Below are 17,679 nucleotides of genomic sequence, written 5' to 3' on the forward strand. Positions count from 1 at the left end.
AATATAAACCTGTGAGAACTTCGGACGCGGTGTTGGTGAAAGGTTGCGTGGAGGGAAAACAGGAATCTGTGCCGACAAATCATCATCACCACGTGGATGCTCGCGGGCATCCACCCCCCTCCGCCTGCCCCCTCCCTCCCTCCCCCTCCCCCTCGCAACAGTCTCCTGCCAGTGTATAAAAACCGGCGGTCACCGTACACAGAGCACTGAGAAAGCTCAACCTCTCAGGTGAGTGTCAGGACCGCACGGCGTGCAAAGATAGTGTGTTCTCATTTAATACCCGTTTATAGAAACGTCTTTCTGATTATTCTATCCATGTTAGAATTGGAGTATTTCTCGTTTTACATCGTTATACTGCTCAGTTATACCATACTATATTTATTTAAAACAGTGAGCTTTTTCTTAAAGAAAAAAAGAAAAAAAACATTTTGTGCTTAAACTGTAGCATTTCTGCTTCATGCCTTTGCAGTGTTGCTTATCTTTCCCCTCTTTAATTCACAGGAGTATCTGTCTATCCAACAACCATGAAGGCCGTAGCTCTGATCCTTGCTCTCGCAGTCATCACTGGTAAGTGCACTAACTTGGTCTAGGATTGACAACACTAATTCTTTTATCAGATTTGTATATTCATCCAACCTTTCCAATGTGCCCATGACAGGCTGCAATGCCCGTGTTGTGCGCCAGGCTGATGCCACCACAATAAGATGGGAGGAATCTGTGGATCGTTTCTGGCAGTACATCTCTGACCTGAACGAAAAGGCTGATGGAGTTGTGGAGGAGATCAAGTCCTCTCAGCTCACCAGGGAGCTAGAGTAAGTTCACTCTATCATTCTCTTGCCATCTTGTTTTCAATAGGCAGGGATTTGTTCACTACATCCTTAGTTTCAGTACCTCCACATGTTCCAATGTTGTCCCTTTCCTACTTTTCTCTTGGTCTCATTTCCAAACCTTGAATCTTGCTAACCCACAACCTTGAACTGTAGTTACAATCCTAATTTGTCCTCATGTCTGACCATCTTGTCCCTCTGCTTCCAGCACTCTGATCACCGACAGCATGGCAGAGCTGGCATTATACAGAGATGACATCAATACCAAGCTGACCCCCTACACCGATACCTCCACTGGACAGCTGTCTCAGGACCTGCAGCTTCTGGCCAACAAACTCCAGAAAGACATGCTGGATGCCAAGGAGCGCAGCACTGAGTATCTGGGTGAGCTCAAGACCATGATGGAGCAGAACACCGATGATGTTCGCGGCCGCATCAGCACCTATAGCCACAAGCTGAAGAAACGCCTGAACAAGGACACTGAGGCGATTCGCAAGTAAGTGGGGGTGAAGGGTTTTACACTTTATCAAACTTTTTTTCTTTGCATGAAATCTAAATGTCTCCTTCTTTTTCCCCCTAAGCTCCGTGGCCACCTACCTGGGTGAGATCCAGTCCCGCACCTCCCAGAACTTCGACACCGTGAAGGAGAATGTTGAGCCCTTCGTCCAGCAGGCCAGTGACACCGCCAACAAGAAGCTGAGCGACATCTCCACCATTCTGAAGACCCAGGCTGAAGGCTTGGGCCAGCAGCTGGAGAGCCAGGCTGAGGGCATCAAGACCCAGCTGGAGGCCACCGTCCAGGACCTGCGCACCTCCCTGGAAGGCAGGATCGACGAACTGACCGAGATGATCTCCCCCTATGCCACCCAGATCCGTGAGCAGATTGAGAACGTCATGGAAAAGGTCAAGGAGACCGCCACTTCTTAAAGAAAGACTCTGATTTCTTAATACCCTGGGGGAAAGGTGGGAGTTGAGAGTTACTGATGATATCATATGGGTGCTCTATTGTTCAGGATAAGGGGATGATGAGATGAAGGAGGGGGATGAGGTGCGTCTTTTACAGAACAGCCATCAGATAAACGTCTGTTTGGCTTCTGGACTGCATAGTCACCCTTTCTTCTCTTATCACCTCCCTTGATCACTGAACACAAGCATCCCAGTCAGTAACAGCATTTAATACACGAACAGGAAACTATTTTTGGTAATATGCTTTGCTTTTCTACTGGTAATTAACCGTTATAGCTGTCAACCCACCACCCAACGTTTTGTATTGAGCTTCCTACATTGCGTTTGGTTGTACACATAACTGCTGTCCTCATAGGCATGGTATATCATTCCTAAATGCACCAAGCACAAGTGTCTTTCTTTTCAATAAATGCACTGAATAATGATTATGATCAAAAGATTGGAGGGGGGGGGGGGGGGGGGGGGGGGGTTTAGGTGAACCACTAAAGTGTCCTTCTGTATTCTCTGCATTTCTTGTTGTGCTTCACACAGAAGAATAATGTAAAACTTGATGCATCAGTTATTGTAATGCTGCCTGTCTGTTCTTTAGTCTGACTTTAGTGTCCCTTGTGTGTCACATGCCCACCATGCTGCTCACTGTTCAGCACACTGTCTGTGTGCTGAACAGTGCTGAGTGAATAAAGAACTTAGAAAACATGCTCCGTTTCCACTGTTCATGTCTCTGATCAAACACAAGTGTAATCTATTATTTAAGAAGAGGTTCAGTTACACTAACAATTGGAGACTTCACAAAGATGTCTTAGATAAACGGAATGACTAAATAATAACAATATCATCCTGAGCAACTTCTAATAAACTTTTTCATCTTTACCCATTACATTAGCAATTGCTGCATAAGGCGACAGGACTAATCAACTGCATTTATAGGAAGTTATTGGCCTATTTGACCACACCCCTTGCTGAATTGGGTCTTTCCGTTCCTACAGAAGTAATGAATCTTACTTTTTATTTTTTTACTATTCGTGCTCTCTGTACTCCACCCCAATCCTCCCCCTTTCTCCATTAGCACTCCTCACGCAGCCAAACCCCACAACCCTCGGCCTGCACTTTTGCTAGTCCAGACTTGTAAAGATCTGTTCCCAGATTCCTTTCTCTTGATCCAAGCAGGAATTTGGGAACACACTGTGCCCTCGATTGAATTCGCATTATGTTGACGCTATCATTTCTACCTTTATCTAGGCCCATATTACATTATAAGCCATGCCTCAGTGCGTTTGTATACACATCTTTGCTCAGACATGTCAATAAGAGGTATTCATATTTGCACAGATGCTGTTTGTAGAGAGTGTGCCCACATGCAAGCATATGTTTGGAAGCATGTGCATCCTCCTAACGGTTAAGATGCATATCATTGAACTGCTATGTTTGTTTCTGGCAGGGGATCATTTGTTGCATGTCATGTCTCTCACCATCAGCTATTAAAGAAAGGCAAAAATGGCCAGAAAAGATCAATTAAAAAATTTCAGTATGGGTCTTTCTAAATGTACTTTTCATTTTTCTGACAGGTCATACGGTGATTAAGAAACATAACTTTACGACCCTATAGCGGTTGCAAAGGACCCAACTCATGAGATTTTCAGCTTGCTACACATCTGGATCGCCTCAGGGGAAGAGATGGTGATGAATGTCCTAAACTCAGATCAGTCACTCCTCAAATGAAAACAAAGAAAAGTTTATGCTCAAACTCAGCAGGATTTTTCCTTTGAAGTATAGAGCAGAGGCCAGTAGAGGACACCATTTGTCCCTTGTTCATCTCCTCTCCTATCCCCTGACCCCTCCGTTTGAATCCATGCAGCACAAAGTTGCAGCTGTGTTTTCTGTTTTGGAAGATAAAGTAAACCTAATTTGCTTCATAAAGAAACACAAATGCTGTGAGTTTCAAGAGCAGAACACACATTTTTCTGAGATTAATTTAAATCAAGGAGATGGTAACTGCTTAAGAACCACTTTGAGGTGTCTGAATTAAGATAAAACAATGAAATATTAATTCATAAAGATCACATGAACTGACAATTAGAGAATCAATGTAATATAATTAATGCTTGGATTATGCTATATTAGGGATTTTGAGTTGGCATGGGACTGCAACATCAACATCCATGGTTCGAATCGGACTGGACACTTGGATTGAACATGACCCCCCCCCCCTTGTCCTCACACTTCCTTTTTAACTCGTTGTACGCTAACAGAAATAAAGGCAAATGCCCAAAACAATAATCTTAAAGACTTGTGGCTTGGAATTTGATGTTTCTGTAGAGATATGCAAAGTTAATTGACATTGATATGTCTCTGAAAGTCAATTATTTGTTCATTTAAGCTTCTTTACTCTACAAGCAGCCTCATTCTGTTACAAGAAAACATGTTTACCCTTTTCTATCTGGGTTAAAGGTCATTGCATGTAAAATGAAAGAATGACTAACACCATGGTGGGTGTTTGTCCCCGATGACATCACTTCTTTCAGGAACCAGTGTTTATTTGACGAACAACAGACAAGTGAAACTCCTACTTTAAACTGTCCTTTGTTGCACGGATCAGTCATGGTTGGAAAAACAGGAAAACCACAAGCATCCTGCCAGATCAGCACTTCTGCTCCGTCTGTTCCTATAGGGTGTCTGCGCTGTGAGTACTGCCCAGCAACTCAAAAAAACCGTCTAGCAAACTAACAGGTGCTAGCTAGCCCATGACTGCAAGTAACCCTCCAAAAACACCCCATACAGAGATTTTCCCTCTTAATGCAACCCCTTTATCCTTCCCCTCCCCTTCAGAGCTGGCACACAAAATCAGTCACCACATGAGCCCTTGGCCAAACACAAAAACAGCCTTTTTGTAGGCTTGTTATTGCCAATTGGGAGCACGCAGGACGTGCACTTTCACGCCCTATGCCTCCTACAATTATTCAAGAGGAGCTTAAATGCACGCAAGCACAGGCTCATACTTAAACCCACTGGCCACTTCATGACAAAAGAGGTGGCGATTTAGTCTTTCAGAGGTAATATGTGGGTGTTGAGGCATGTGAAGGCTCATTTAACTCAATTGTAGGCTATTCATCATAGCGATAGCACCTTATAGATCAAGTTCGCATCAAATAGGCATTCGGCCCTTTGCAGCAGACCACTTGGTGTGAAAACAGATATCAAACTATCAGACACAGACTTCTTGGTTCTTACTCAGGTCACAGGGTTACTGCAGTTCAACCAACTCTACTGTTGTTCTGTTGCATGCTAACTTACAAGATGGACCACATAGGGTTTTGTCTGACTCACTTCCCTTTTAAAGGGAAGGTCTGGATAAAAGAGACATCAAGTGAGGCAATAGGGTACTTAATAGAGAAGTAAATGGAAAATTACACCGAAACAAAACAGGACATTCCAGGAAAGCAGTCTGCTTGAGAGTGAAAGCTAGTGACTTCTGCCCCATGAACAAAATACCTTTAAAAAAGTAGGTCTTCGGATACTATTCAATCAGCTACTAAGATGGAAATAAAAAGTTATTGTACTTATATTCAATTACATATCAAAGTTAAATATTGAACATTTAACTCAATTTATTTGAAAGACATAGCTACTTTTTAAAGGGATATTTTTACAAAAGTGTGATCATCAAAGGGAAACACCCCAGGTGAATAGGTTAACATATTTAACGATGGAACCTCCCCAGTTGATTACTTACACTATTTTTTGCATGTTGTATAAATCAGGCTATGACTGATATATGAACAAACCTCTCTGTAAACTTTCTGAATATAGACAGGAATGAAACTGGTATGAGTATGAGGAAAAGAAATATATCTTTTAAACGGCATTTAAAGATATATTGTAAAATTCCATATATTTTGTATAACACTACAGGTGAATAGGTTAAAATGAAACTTCCCCAGTTATGACTTACATCAACACAACATTTTTTTGGATTACAAATTTTCTAAGATTTTATTTTGAAATGCAAATGAGGCATTGTCTAATGCTAATGTTTGTTGAATTCAGGAGAACTCTACACAGGCAAATAGACAAAGTGTAGAAAAATAAACACCTTTAGAATGTTCTTTTTCCACCTCGATCTTAAAGAGATGTTATGGAAGCAAAATAGCACTAAATCTCAAAATTGATCAGTGCATGAAAAACAACGTTTTCTCCTGTTGGTCTTGCCTTGATGCATTGTTATTGATCAAATTAAAGTAGTTAAGGTATTTAAAGCAGCTAAAATTAGCTCCACCTCGACCAAATATAATATTAGCCTTACATGTTGAATCATCAATAATAAAGATTGAATATTATAATAATATAACACTGAAACTTCTGCGTGATAATTACTTGCAGTACTTTTATTTGTATTGCAGTACTTTTCTAGTGCGGCTTTCCTCCATAAACATAAGTAAAGCATCTGAATATTTCTCACACTGCCGCAAAGGTATAAAGTATGCAACTATGGAAGTGAAAAATTATAATTTCATCAGAAATCTACATGATGCGTATTATTCTGACAAACATGACTTTTTTTATTTTTTATTTTGACAGTCAAGTCCAGTCCAGTTCCTTGATATCAAAAATCTCAGTTAGCCGTCATCAATAAGGCTGTTTCACACAGAGTGCTTGGCTTAGGTCCAAAGGAGCTTCCAAATATGTCAGGTTAGTGGTTATAATGCTATCAGTGCTGAACTATGCTCCTCCTGCATCACATCACACCTTATCTATTGACGTCATTGATGCTGAGCATATCGTGACGTTATTTTACACTAAATGTGCAACAGGGACACATGTCTGATAGTAAATTGAGACATCGGATCTCTTTAGTCACGCCCTCTTCTTTGTAAACGATGATTAGATACTGCACACTGTGGTGGATGATGACCTTTATCGAGATTCACCTCATCGGTGTGCTGCATGTACCAAAATCTTACAAAATTATGCAATTAGGCATGTAACATATTTGCTCAGTGTCTCTTCATCATAATCAGTATCTTTCACTGCAATTACATAGGTAATGGCCAAATCATGAAGGCAGTGATACCTCAGGGTCTCCACGTGGACATGTTGACTGATCAAGCAGAGGCTCAGTAGCTTTGCCGAGCAGGTGGCTGAGGTGGGCAAGAACCTGGCTGAGAAGGCCAAGACGACCTTTGAAGACAAACAAAGCAGCAAATTTGCAACAAACTCACGGTAAGTGTGCACATGCACACGGGAAATAAGTAGGCACACATATATCAATCAGCATGCACACTTTGAATCTGTGTAACACGTGTTTTTTTTGTCTTCTCCTCCTCAGGGACTGGGTCCAGACGCAGATTGATAATTTGAAGGCCAAATTGGCGTAAATGAACCAGTAGACACGTCTACGTGTCCGGCCTACAACCCGCCCTCCGCCCCTTCAAAGGACACATTGCTATGCTGACCAGATGAAATAGTTACGTTGCCTCTCTGTAAAGAGATGTTTTATATCATTTGAAGATAATCATTTTGAAGAAAGAAAGTGGAAGAAATGTTTTTATTTAAATATACATCCTGTGTTTGCATCAGTATTTCTTAATGGAAGGAAAAAAAGAACATCTGAATGTACTGAATGAATTAAATAAATGAAGAGTTGTGGTGTATATAAGTATACGGCTCCCATATGTTACATAAATGATTGCAATTCATTTCCCTGCAAACAGTTTTTTAAATCACTCACAGAGTTCTAAAATACTGTTACATTTCACAATAAGTGATAAATACACTAATTGATGGGTTGAGATTATTTTCAAATGATCTCACTTAATTTTCTTACAAGAAAGGTCAGTTTTCTTATAAGATGAAACATTTTCTTAAACTTCCTTAGAAAAGGTACACTTACAGGGACGAACACTGCAGCGATTGACTGATTTATTTATTTATCTAAAATATTACAGGCAGAAAAATACATGAAAGCTGCGGTTCCATTCTTTGCATTGTTTACATTAAACACCCATTTACCTTAATCTATAAATCCATATTTACAACATACATAACAAGCAAAACCTGATTTTACTTGGTAATTGGGGAACTAAATTTAAGGCCAGCATGAAAACTGTCAGAAGTTAAATATTCTAAGATTAAAAAAGACCTTTGCTACTCAGACATAAACAGTTTCCAGACTTGCCGTTAGTCATTTAAACAAGTCTGCACAATCAGTGTGATATTAAAGCGAGGTGCATCTGTGTTTCATTATAGTAAAAATCTATTCATGATCAAGTCCTTTTAATGAGATTTTTTCCCCTCTTGAGAAAAGTACTTAAAAGCAGACCTGTTAGATATAACGGCCTTTTTGAAAAACTAACCTATGCGGAGAAGAAATGTGAAGAAATGCAAAAAAAATGCGGAGGCCTTGCCTTTGCAATTTCTGTTGAGGCTGTATTTCATTGAAACATCTCGGGGCATATTGGTTGGCCCAGGGGTCTCTGAAAACAGCAAACCGGTACCGGGTGGCCAGAGCGGCTGCAGCTGCCGTGGTTGCTATAGCAAAAACCAGAGCGTGGGGCGAGTTTGGGGAGACTATAGACTTTCGGATGGCCTCAAGGAAGTTCTCGCAAACCGTTGGAATACTCAGAAAGCGAGAAAGCTTGGCTCAGTCTGTATTCAGCAGGGGAGGAGAACTGCGGACCCTGATTGAGGATACTGTGGAGCAATATAAAGAGCACTCTGAGGGACTCCTGAACCCTAACATGTCCTTTGTGAAGTAGGCAGAGACTCATATCCCTCCCCGAGTTTGCTGAGGTAGTCAAAAAGCTCCTTGCGGCACGTTACGGACGTTATTATTTTGTAATTTATGTAATTTCCCCTCTCATTTATGTACTTTCTAATGGTCATTTCTTTAATTTCAAAAGGCTCAGGGACGCGCGCGCACACACACACACACACACAGACACACACACACACACACACGTTTGCTGGCTTGTATCTCACTGTTCTTGTCGTCCTCTTGTTGTTATGTTTATGTATTGTCTCTTGTATTGCATTAAATAAGGCACAATTAAGCATGTAACTTATTTGCTCAGTGGCTCTTTATCATAATCAATATCTTTCAATGCAATTCCATCGGTGCTGGCCAAATCAAGGGGGCAGTGATACCACAAGGTCTCCACGTGGACATGATGACTGAAGTCTGGTGTTACGACACCCTCCTAGAACCGAGTGGGTTTATAAAGAGGAACACATTTAGACGCTCAAACACAATCTTTTTTTTCCTCCTCTGAAACGGACACCAGGTATGTTTGACATTTCATTTACATCACTCTTGGAACTGAAAAAAATATCTTTTTCATTTTCTTAACCGCAGGGCACTGACGTTGACGCGTAGATTCTGTATGTAGCCTATTTATCCAAACGTTTTGCTTTAACCTGGGGAGACTTATTTCTTAGTCATGGCGACACTTAATTCAACCACAAAGATTGCTGGATATTAAGCTTTTAGTTGTTAATCATTAAATTGTCAAGAAGGGACTGAACGTAAAGGGAACTGTCCAGTCGCTGTGGTGCTGACGTACGGGGCGCTACTTATAGACTTAACATTGCTTCTCTCTTTTGATGCTTGTGCCATGTAAACGTGTTTATGCGCGACACAAATAAACCGCAACCTGTCTTTTTCCTTCCTCCTCAGAGATTCACAGCAAAGATGAAACTGTACCTTGCAGTTGCCGTGCTGATGCTGGCTTTTGTCGCATACACAGGTACGTATCAAGTTAATAAAAAATGAAATACTATATCTTCGCTGCTCCTTTTTTGTTGTTCTTCTTCCATGTTGTGTAACTTTGTCCGTCTCTGTCCATCGCTCTCACCTACAGAGGCTCAGGATCAGGTGGAGGAGCCGACCATCGAGCAGAGGTTCAGTAACTTTGGCGAGCAGATGGCTGAGGCGGGCAAGAACCTGGCTGAGAAGGCCAAGACGACCTTTGAAGACATACAAAACAGCAAGTTCGCAACGGACTCACGGTAAACGCGCACACGCACACGGGAAATAAGTAGGCACACGTATATCAATGAGCATGCACACCTTTGAATCTGTGTAACACGTGTTTTTTTTTACTTCTCCTCCTCAGGGACTGGTTCCAGACGCAGATTGATAATTTGAAGGCCAAATTGGCGTAAATGAACCAGTAGACACGTCTACGTCTCCGGCCTACAACCCGCCCTCCGCCCCTTCAAAGGACACATTGCTATGCTGACCAGATGAAATAGTTACATTGCCTCTCTGTAAAGAGATGTTTTATATCATTTGAAGATAATCTTTTTGAAGAAACAAAGTGGAAAAAGTGCTATTAAATTTTTCTTTTTTAAATATACATCCCGTGTTTGCATCAGTATTTGTTAATGGAGGGAAGATTAGAACATCTGAACAAATAAAAAAAATGAACAGTTGTGGTGTATATAAGTATGGCTCCATAAATGATTGCAATTTATTTCCCTGCAAACATTTTTTCCCTCACAGAGTTCTAAAATACTGTTACATTTCACAATAAGTGATAAATACACTAATTGATGGGTTGAGATTATTTTCAAATTATCTCACTTAATTATTTTACAAGAAAGGTCAGTTGTCTTATAAGATGATACATTTTCTTAAACTTCTTTAGAAAAGGTACACTTACAGGGACGAACACTGCAGCGGTTCCATTCTTTGCATTGTTTACATTAAACACCCATTTACCTTAATCTATAAATCCATATTTACAACATACATAACAAGCAAAACCTGATTTTACTTGGTAATTGGGGAACTAAATTTAAGGCCAGCATGAAAACTGTCAGAAGTTAAATATTCTAAGATTAAAAAAGACCTTTGCTACTCAGACATAAACAGTTTCCAAACTTGCAGTTAGTCATTTAAACAAGTCTGCACAATCAGTGTGATATTAAAGCGAGGTGCATCTGTGTTTCATTACAGTAAAAACCTATTCATGATCAAGTCCTTTTAATTTTTCCCTCTTGAGAAAAGTACTTAAAAGCAGACCTGTTAGATATAACGGCCTTTTTGAAAAACTAACCTATGCTGTGAAGAAATGTGAAGAAATCTCATTTATGTACTTTCTTATGTGAAAAGGCTCAGGCACGCACATACAAACACACACACACAAAACACAAAAAAAAATCAGGCGTAGGAGAGATTCACCCTGAAATAATGATGGCTCTGGACATTGTTGGGCTGGGTGGATGACACCCCCTTCAGAGTCACCTGGAAGTCGGGGACAGTGCCTGTGGAGTGCAGACCGGGTGGTGGTGACCATTTTTATAAAGAGGGACTGGAGAGTAATGATCAATGGTAAATGGACTTGAAAAGCACTTTCCTAGTCTTCTGACCACTTAAAGCGCTTTAACACTACATGTCATCGCCCACTCACACTCATTCATACACTGATAGCAGGGGCTACCATGCAAGGTGCCACCTGCCCATCAGAACTCTAACTAACATTCATACCCATTCACACACCGTAGGCAGAGCTATGAGAGCAATTTGGGGTTAAGTATCTTGCCCAAGGACACATCGACACGGATTAGCGGAGCCGGGGATCGAACCCTCGATTTTCCGACGTTGAATGACGACCCTGCTCTACCACTGAGCCACAGTCGCCCCAACTATCAGGGTATCACACTGCTCAGCCTCCCTGGGGAAGTTTACTTCAGGGTGCAGGAAAGGAAAGAAAAGAACAATTTCAAGGCGCATCTTGGGGTCTTGTGTGTAGTGTGAGATGGACAGTTGGTTTGGTGCAGCGACAGCAGTGATGCCGGCGTTCTACCTGAATTCTGTGGTGAAGAGGGAGCTACGCTGTAGGGCAAAGCTCTCAATTTACAAGTTCATCAATTTTCCAACCCTCACCTGTGGTCATCACCTTTGGTTAGCAACCGAATGAACGAGATTGAGGATACAAACGGCCAAAATGAGCTTCTTACGTAGGATGGCTGGGCTCAGTCTTAGGGATAGGGTGAGGAGCTCAGACATCCGGAGGGAGCTCAGAGTAGAGCAGCTGTTCCTTCACATCGAAAGGGGCCAGCTGAGGGGGTTCCAGCATCCAATCTGGAAGCCTCCTAGACGTCTCCCTTTAGAGGATTCTTGGGCATGTCCAAATGTTAACAGGCCCCAGGGTAGATCTAGAACCCACTGAGATTAAACATCTCGTCTGGCCTGGGAACACCTAGGGGGCCCTAGAAAGAGCTGGAAAGCGTTGCTGGGGAGAGGGGACGTCTGGACGCCTCCTAAGCCTGCTGCCCCTACAGCCCAGCGCAGTATAAGTGGATAGTAAATGGATGGATCTTGGGACACATTAATAAAAAAGATATAAAACTAAAAACACAATCATTCCCGAACATCAAAAAATGAAGCTTACCTTGATGAGTTCATTAAACAACCAACCACTGACTGATCACAATTTAATGGATTTAAAGTACCATATTACACTAGGGTCGCTATCATATTAATCAGCACTAAAGCTGATCACTTAACAAAAAAACAGCCTGCAGCATCTGGTGGATAATAGTTTATTTGTGTTAATAGCTGGTACCAAAGGGCAAGTGCCAACATGGCTGCTTTTCTGGCATTTCACAACTCTTGGGCTAAAGTCAGTGTTGATGCTGGGTTAATAATCCACCAGTTGTCCCAGTTCATTGAAATCTGTTCCTGTTAAGAGAACAGAGTGACGGAGGCAGAGGCAGCTTGTGTGCAGAGGTCACAGACTATGATTGTATTGCATCAGTTGTGTGCGCTGAAATAAGATTTAAATCACTTTCACTTCAATTAGTTTGTCATTTAGTACATCCTTTTGAGCTATTTAACTAATTAGAGAGTGCATCGTACATGTTAAAAGAAGCTTGTGCTTCAATTGTTGGATTTGGTGTAAAATTGACTTCCTGATGCTAAACTAAAAGCAACTTGACACTAAAATCAAATATGTTAAGTATTGTCTCATTTTCAACCTCCCTGACAGCAAAGCAGGGGTACTGTCATGTTCAAATGTATACAGTATATGCACACGTACTTTACACACAATATTTTGACCCTTAACACAATTGTATTCTAAGCAAAACACAATTGTCTATATTTTGTATTCATATTTTGTATTTGTATTTATTAAATGTACATGTTTTATAATAAATAGAACTTTTCTGATGCATACTGGCAGGCTGCAGTCATGTCAGGGACACACACACACACACACACACACACACACACATTTTAAACACACTACTATAGGACAGTGCAGATGTGTAAAACCAAACACACTATTTAAAAACAAGGAAATATCTCGATCCCATCTGTTTAGACAGCTGTGAGATCGGGTTAGTGAGTCGTCATTATAAACTCTAATCTCAACACAAGTGTTGCATTATTCCCATTCAGAACATGCAGCAAGCCTGAAGCCTAAGAACATTCAATTGATTTTGTGGTGGACTCTGCCCAGAGAAATGTTCGCTTGGCTGAAAATGTTTGACCCCCCCTCTCCCTCCCCCTTGCCCTACACTATTCTAAAAACCATAGTTCTACGACCAGAAAAGAGACTTTGACTGGCCTGGATACATATCAGCCCCCGCCAAATGGTTTGAGATATCTGATCCGAAGGGCACTCGGACAGTTAGTGAACTCAGCTAATGTTGATCTTGCAAAGATATCAAGGGTTCAAGATCTGCAGGTCAACCATTCAAATTGTGATACAGATAACATTTAACAAGGAAATGAAAAACTAATCCCCAAACCTTGTGTAGAGTGTTTTCTTAGTATTTGTTAGAATGTCACAACAGTCTAAGAGACAATAAGGGAGAAAGAAGAACCCTACTTTGTGTTGTTTGTAACCATTTAGTCAAAGACCTGTTGCTTTGCTGTCTCTCAGAAAAACCACATGATGAATAGTCATCCGATCTGGACCAATGTTCACTCTGTTGCGGTCACCTAATACAAATAAAATGACTCAATAACACTTTGATTCAGTTTGATTCAGCTTCTGTAGACAAGAGCTGGAGGAAAAGGTAAAAATATCCTTTGATCCTTTGCATTTGTGGTGATGTTAATGAACAAATCGTACTTTGAAATCAGGGGTTTCATTTGATATTGTGATGATTTTATTATTAAAAAGGGACTTAGTTGAAAAAAAAAAAAATTTCTCTAACATAATGTGCTATTTTACCATTATAAAAATATATGACAAATAAACTGGTGATTGTTGTGTTTCTCATGGCAGATGCATATGAAAGAGCTGGTTTTCGGACTCGTCTTACTATTGCAAGGTATGGCTTTAAAAGTAATTATTCTACATCCTCAGTCTCAGTTCTTTCATTTTTGAGCTTGTTGCGTCTTTGCTATTCCTGACTGACAAACATCCTCCTCCGCCGCATGTGGCCCACTTTTGGCCCAGACCCCGGCCCCAACACAACCTGACTCTCCAGGATACCTGCAGAGGCTAGCGGAGAAAACCAGGTATCAGTATCAGTATCATCATTAATGCAAGCTCGTTGGATCTCTCTGTAAATGATTGCCAGTCATCAGAATTGTTGAGATATTTTGTTTGTGTGCACATCGATGTGTTTGTGTGTCCATGTTATTTATTACTAATTTGTGAACTTGTGCATCTCATAGGGAATTCAAAGCTAAAGTCCAAGATATGGGGAGACCAGTGCTGAGCATGATTGGTGATTACTATGAAGACCTCATCCAACCAGTGACTGACGGCTACGTTGAATGGGCCTCTAACCTCAAAAGCTCTGTGTGGGAGAAGATCCAGATAACTATTGACAATTACAGGCCGCTGTAGGCAACTAATATTACTGCTCTACCCCCTCACAACTAAAGGAAAGCTGACAAATAAATGAATATTCTTACCACATGGCATATCTGCAATTATTACCATTCAATGCTGAACTGATAATGTCTTAATGGCTTTGCCGGTTATGTCAAATACAGAAAGAATCGATATTATTTGTTGCTGTATGGGTCCAGCATGTCCTGCAAGGGAGGCAAAGAGAGAGAGGGGGAATGTTTAATGGCAGCAATGAATACAAGTATGTGATCAGAAGGTAACTGAATCAACATACATGATATGATTTGATGTATAATATGACAAGAATCAATCTACAGTTACTTAGTATAAACATGCACTTTACTGAATGTGATACTGAATGAGTTACATTCAGTTTAGCTATTGAACAAATACATTCTTTCTATTTTTAGAGGCTGCAGAAGTGGTACTCTTTCCCAAAATCTAGAAGTATAGGACAGATGAAAAAAGTAATAATAGAAAATCACAGATGAAAAAGGAAAACGTTTAAATCATTGTAAAAAAACAACAACCCTGCAAGGATGCTGTTTCAGGTTATGAGGGTGAGAGGTGAAAGCAGAAATCCCAGCATGCATTGCTTGCTCTGGGTAAAGTGCAGTGTGTCTAGACATGTCCCGGTTGGTTAACCTGCTGACCATTTGACTCTGATCTATCTCTGAGCAGACATAATAAAATTATTTTGATTTGCTGTCAAATAAATGTTTATCAGCATGAGTTAATATACTCAAAATATATTTTAATACAGCAGGTAACAACACATGAGATGCTTTAAAAGTTAGTTTTCCATAGCGTGACGTAACGATTTTGACAGGCATGCACTTATAGGACTTTTTTGCAAACACACAGCTATGCACAGTACTATCAGTAGGGCTCCAAGTGCATCGCCATATGAATACAGATAAACTGCCATTTGAGCAACATTACATAAGTCTTATTTCAACATACAATATTTAAAGGGAATATCGTGTTCACTGGACTTTGTTTAGGTGAACATGCATGCGTGCGAGTGTGCATGTGCACGCACGTGTGTGTAGGTGTGTGTATGCTCATCAGATGACGTTTGTTTGCAGTCCCCCCCTATATCATCCTGTCCAGATGTGAGCTCCCAGTTACAGACAACTCACTTTCAGAGCAGACTGTCACTTCTTGGATCCCTACATCCAACTCAACCGCAGGTAATCACTCTTCTTACTGCAGCAGCGTTCGCTGCTTCTTTTCTGAAGCTACTTCTGAATAGATTTCACAAAAACAAGTTATTTGATTTTTGCATTCAGTGTTTGCAGTTTCATCTTCTTGTTTATCGTGTGGGTTAAAATGTCAAAAACTGGAAAAGAATATTGAATCACCCAACAGAGAATTTAAATTGAAGTTTTTTTTCTTCTTTTCTTTTGTTGCAGACATGAATACAAAATACGCCTTGGCACTGATCCTCGCTCTGCAGGGTAAGGCAACATACCAATGCATTCTGAACAATTGCAGTTTATGGATTTGATTTTTAACTGCAGCTTTATACGTGAGAAAATATACAAAACACAGAGAGCCACTTGAAGCAACTTATTTTAAATGTAAATGCTTTTATTTTTCTTCAATCCCTTTTTCGAATAATGATCAAATCTAACATGTTTTTAATGCATTTGTTGCAATAATGTAATGGAAACTGGTGCATGGCTGGCTGGTGTATTGTAAAGATATGCAAAGTAGGTTTTCTTTGGTTCTTTGACTATTCTCCCAAAGTAATAATTCACATCAATAGTTTTTTCAAATTAACATCTCTTGATGCTCTTTGACTGATTCCCATCTGTATTTTAGTTTTTTTTTACAACACTATCTTAACAATCCTACCTTTCTGATTTCATTCCAGTCTCCATGAGCCTGTGTCAGGTTCCCGCACCAGCGGCGGATCTAGTTGAAAAGTATGATGCAATGAAATCTGTGTTCTACAAGAGGCTGCTGAATGCTTTCGGCAAGCTGCAGGTCGCTGCTGCTCCTGTAGTAGAGGGGGCCGCTACCAGTGAGCGTGGACAGGCTGCCAGAGCGTACGTTGAGGAACTGCAGACCAAGCCTGAGATCCAAGCCATCGTCAAGATTGCCACGTGAGTGTTCACCGAGGAACTATCCTTGCTGCAAATGTCCTGTATTATTGAACACATCAACTACACATTTTCTGTGAAATCACAATTTCTATTGAGAATACACTTACACATAAAATGTAAGGTTTTTCTAGGCAATGGATGAATCTTTTTATTATGGAGATTTCTTTCAATAATCTGTCTTCCCTGATTTGTGCAGTGGTCTGGGCCAGGAGGCGGGTCCCTTGGTGGACAGGGCCCGTACATCATTGCTGGGTCTGTACGGACATTACATCCGCCCCTACGTCGGCGAATCCCTGAGCCAATCCATCGACACCATCAAGGTCCACCTGGACAAATACCTGCCCGCAGAGTAAAGAAGACCAACTGGAGCAACCTGTCAGTAGCCTGTAATAGATACTAGATCATAGAAACTACACCAGTTTAGGCCAAGAAGAGCGATGCACAATGCAAACACAATCCTTTGCCTTTTCAAATAATAATTTGTGGCAAATCATGCAGAGTTAAAAGCAAAGCGAACACCAGCTATGCAAATTGTGCATGTACAGTATTATGTGTTTGATACACTAACCAAAGTCTCTGTGTGATTGTGAATGTATTTGTGTGATTGTGTTCATTAAAATGAACGGAAACTATATGAAATGTGCTTCTTCATCAAGAGATTGAAGGTTTACTTCCACAGTTGGTATCATAAAGCTTCATTTTGTGGCATAAGTCATCCTATCAATACTATTTTATGAGCGAACAAAAGTGCAGGCTCCACCAATCACTGTTTTCATCATAGCTCATAGCTCAATCTTATCTCAATCAAAGTTATTTTAAAAAAGAAAAAAAAACATCTTAATTTGTAGCCATATACATGAAGATCTTCCATTCAAAGATTATGACGTGTTTCTTTAACATCAGCTGCAATTCTGATAAAGAAAGTGTTGCACCAGTAAACACAGAAAGATCAAGTTGTATTTT

General features: G+C 40.6%; 3 protein-coding genes across 3 annotated transcripts; all 3 read left to right on the forward strand.

Moving 5' to 3' along the window:
• Window positions 1-220: 220 nt before the first annotated feature.
• apoeb (apolipoprotein Eb) lies at window positions 221-2,232 on the forward strand. Its single transcript, XM_076109158.1, has 5 exons — window positions 221-228; window positions 502-567; window positions 659-812; window positions 1,036-1,323; window positions 1,409-2,232. The coding sequence occupies exons 2-5, from the start codon at window positions 525-527 to the stop codon at window positions 1,752-1,754; spliced, it is 831 nt and encodes a 276-aa protein (XP_075965273.1). The 5' UTR covers window positions 221-228; window positions 502-524; the 3' UTR covers window positions 1,755-2,232.
• Window positions 2,233-9,477: 7,245 nt separating this feature from the next.
• apoc1 (apolipoprotein C-I) lies at window positions 9,478-10,071 on the forward strand. Its single transcript, XM_076109634.1, has 3 exons — window positions 9,478-9,532; window positions 9,647-9,794; window positions 9,902-10,071. The coding sequence occupies exons 1-3, from the start codon at window positions 9,478-9,480 to the stop codon at window positions 9,948-9,950; spliced, it is 252 nt and encodes an 83-aa protein (XP_075965749.1). The 3' UTR covers window positions 9,951-10,071.
• Window positions 10,072-15,740: 5,669 nt separating this feature from the next.
• Window positions 15,741-17,069, forward strand: apoa2 (apolipoprotein A-II). Its single transcript, XM_076109526.1, has 4 exons — window positions 15,741-15,798; window positions 16,021-16,065; window positions 16,485-16,716; window positions 16,913-17,069. The coding sequence occupies exons 2-4, from the start codon at window positions 16,023-16,025 to the stop codon at window positions 17,067-17,069; spliced, it is 432 nt and encodes a 143-aa protein (XP_075965641.1). The 5' UTR covers window positions 15,741-15,798; window positions 16,021-16,022.
• The last annotated feature ends 610 nt before the right edge of the window (window positions 17,070-17,679 follow it).

Source organism: Anarhichas minor, unplaced genomic scaffold (assembly GCF_050575085.1).
Source record: "Anarhichas minor isolate MPS153535 unplaced genomic scaffold, ASM5057508v1 ptg000041l, whole genome shotgun sequence".
In the NCBI taxonomy this organism is placed as follows: domain Eukaryota; kingdom Metazoa; phylum Chordata; class Actinopteri; order Perciformes; family Anarhichadidae; genus Anarhichas; species Anarhichas minor.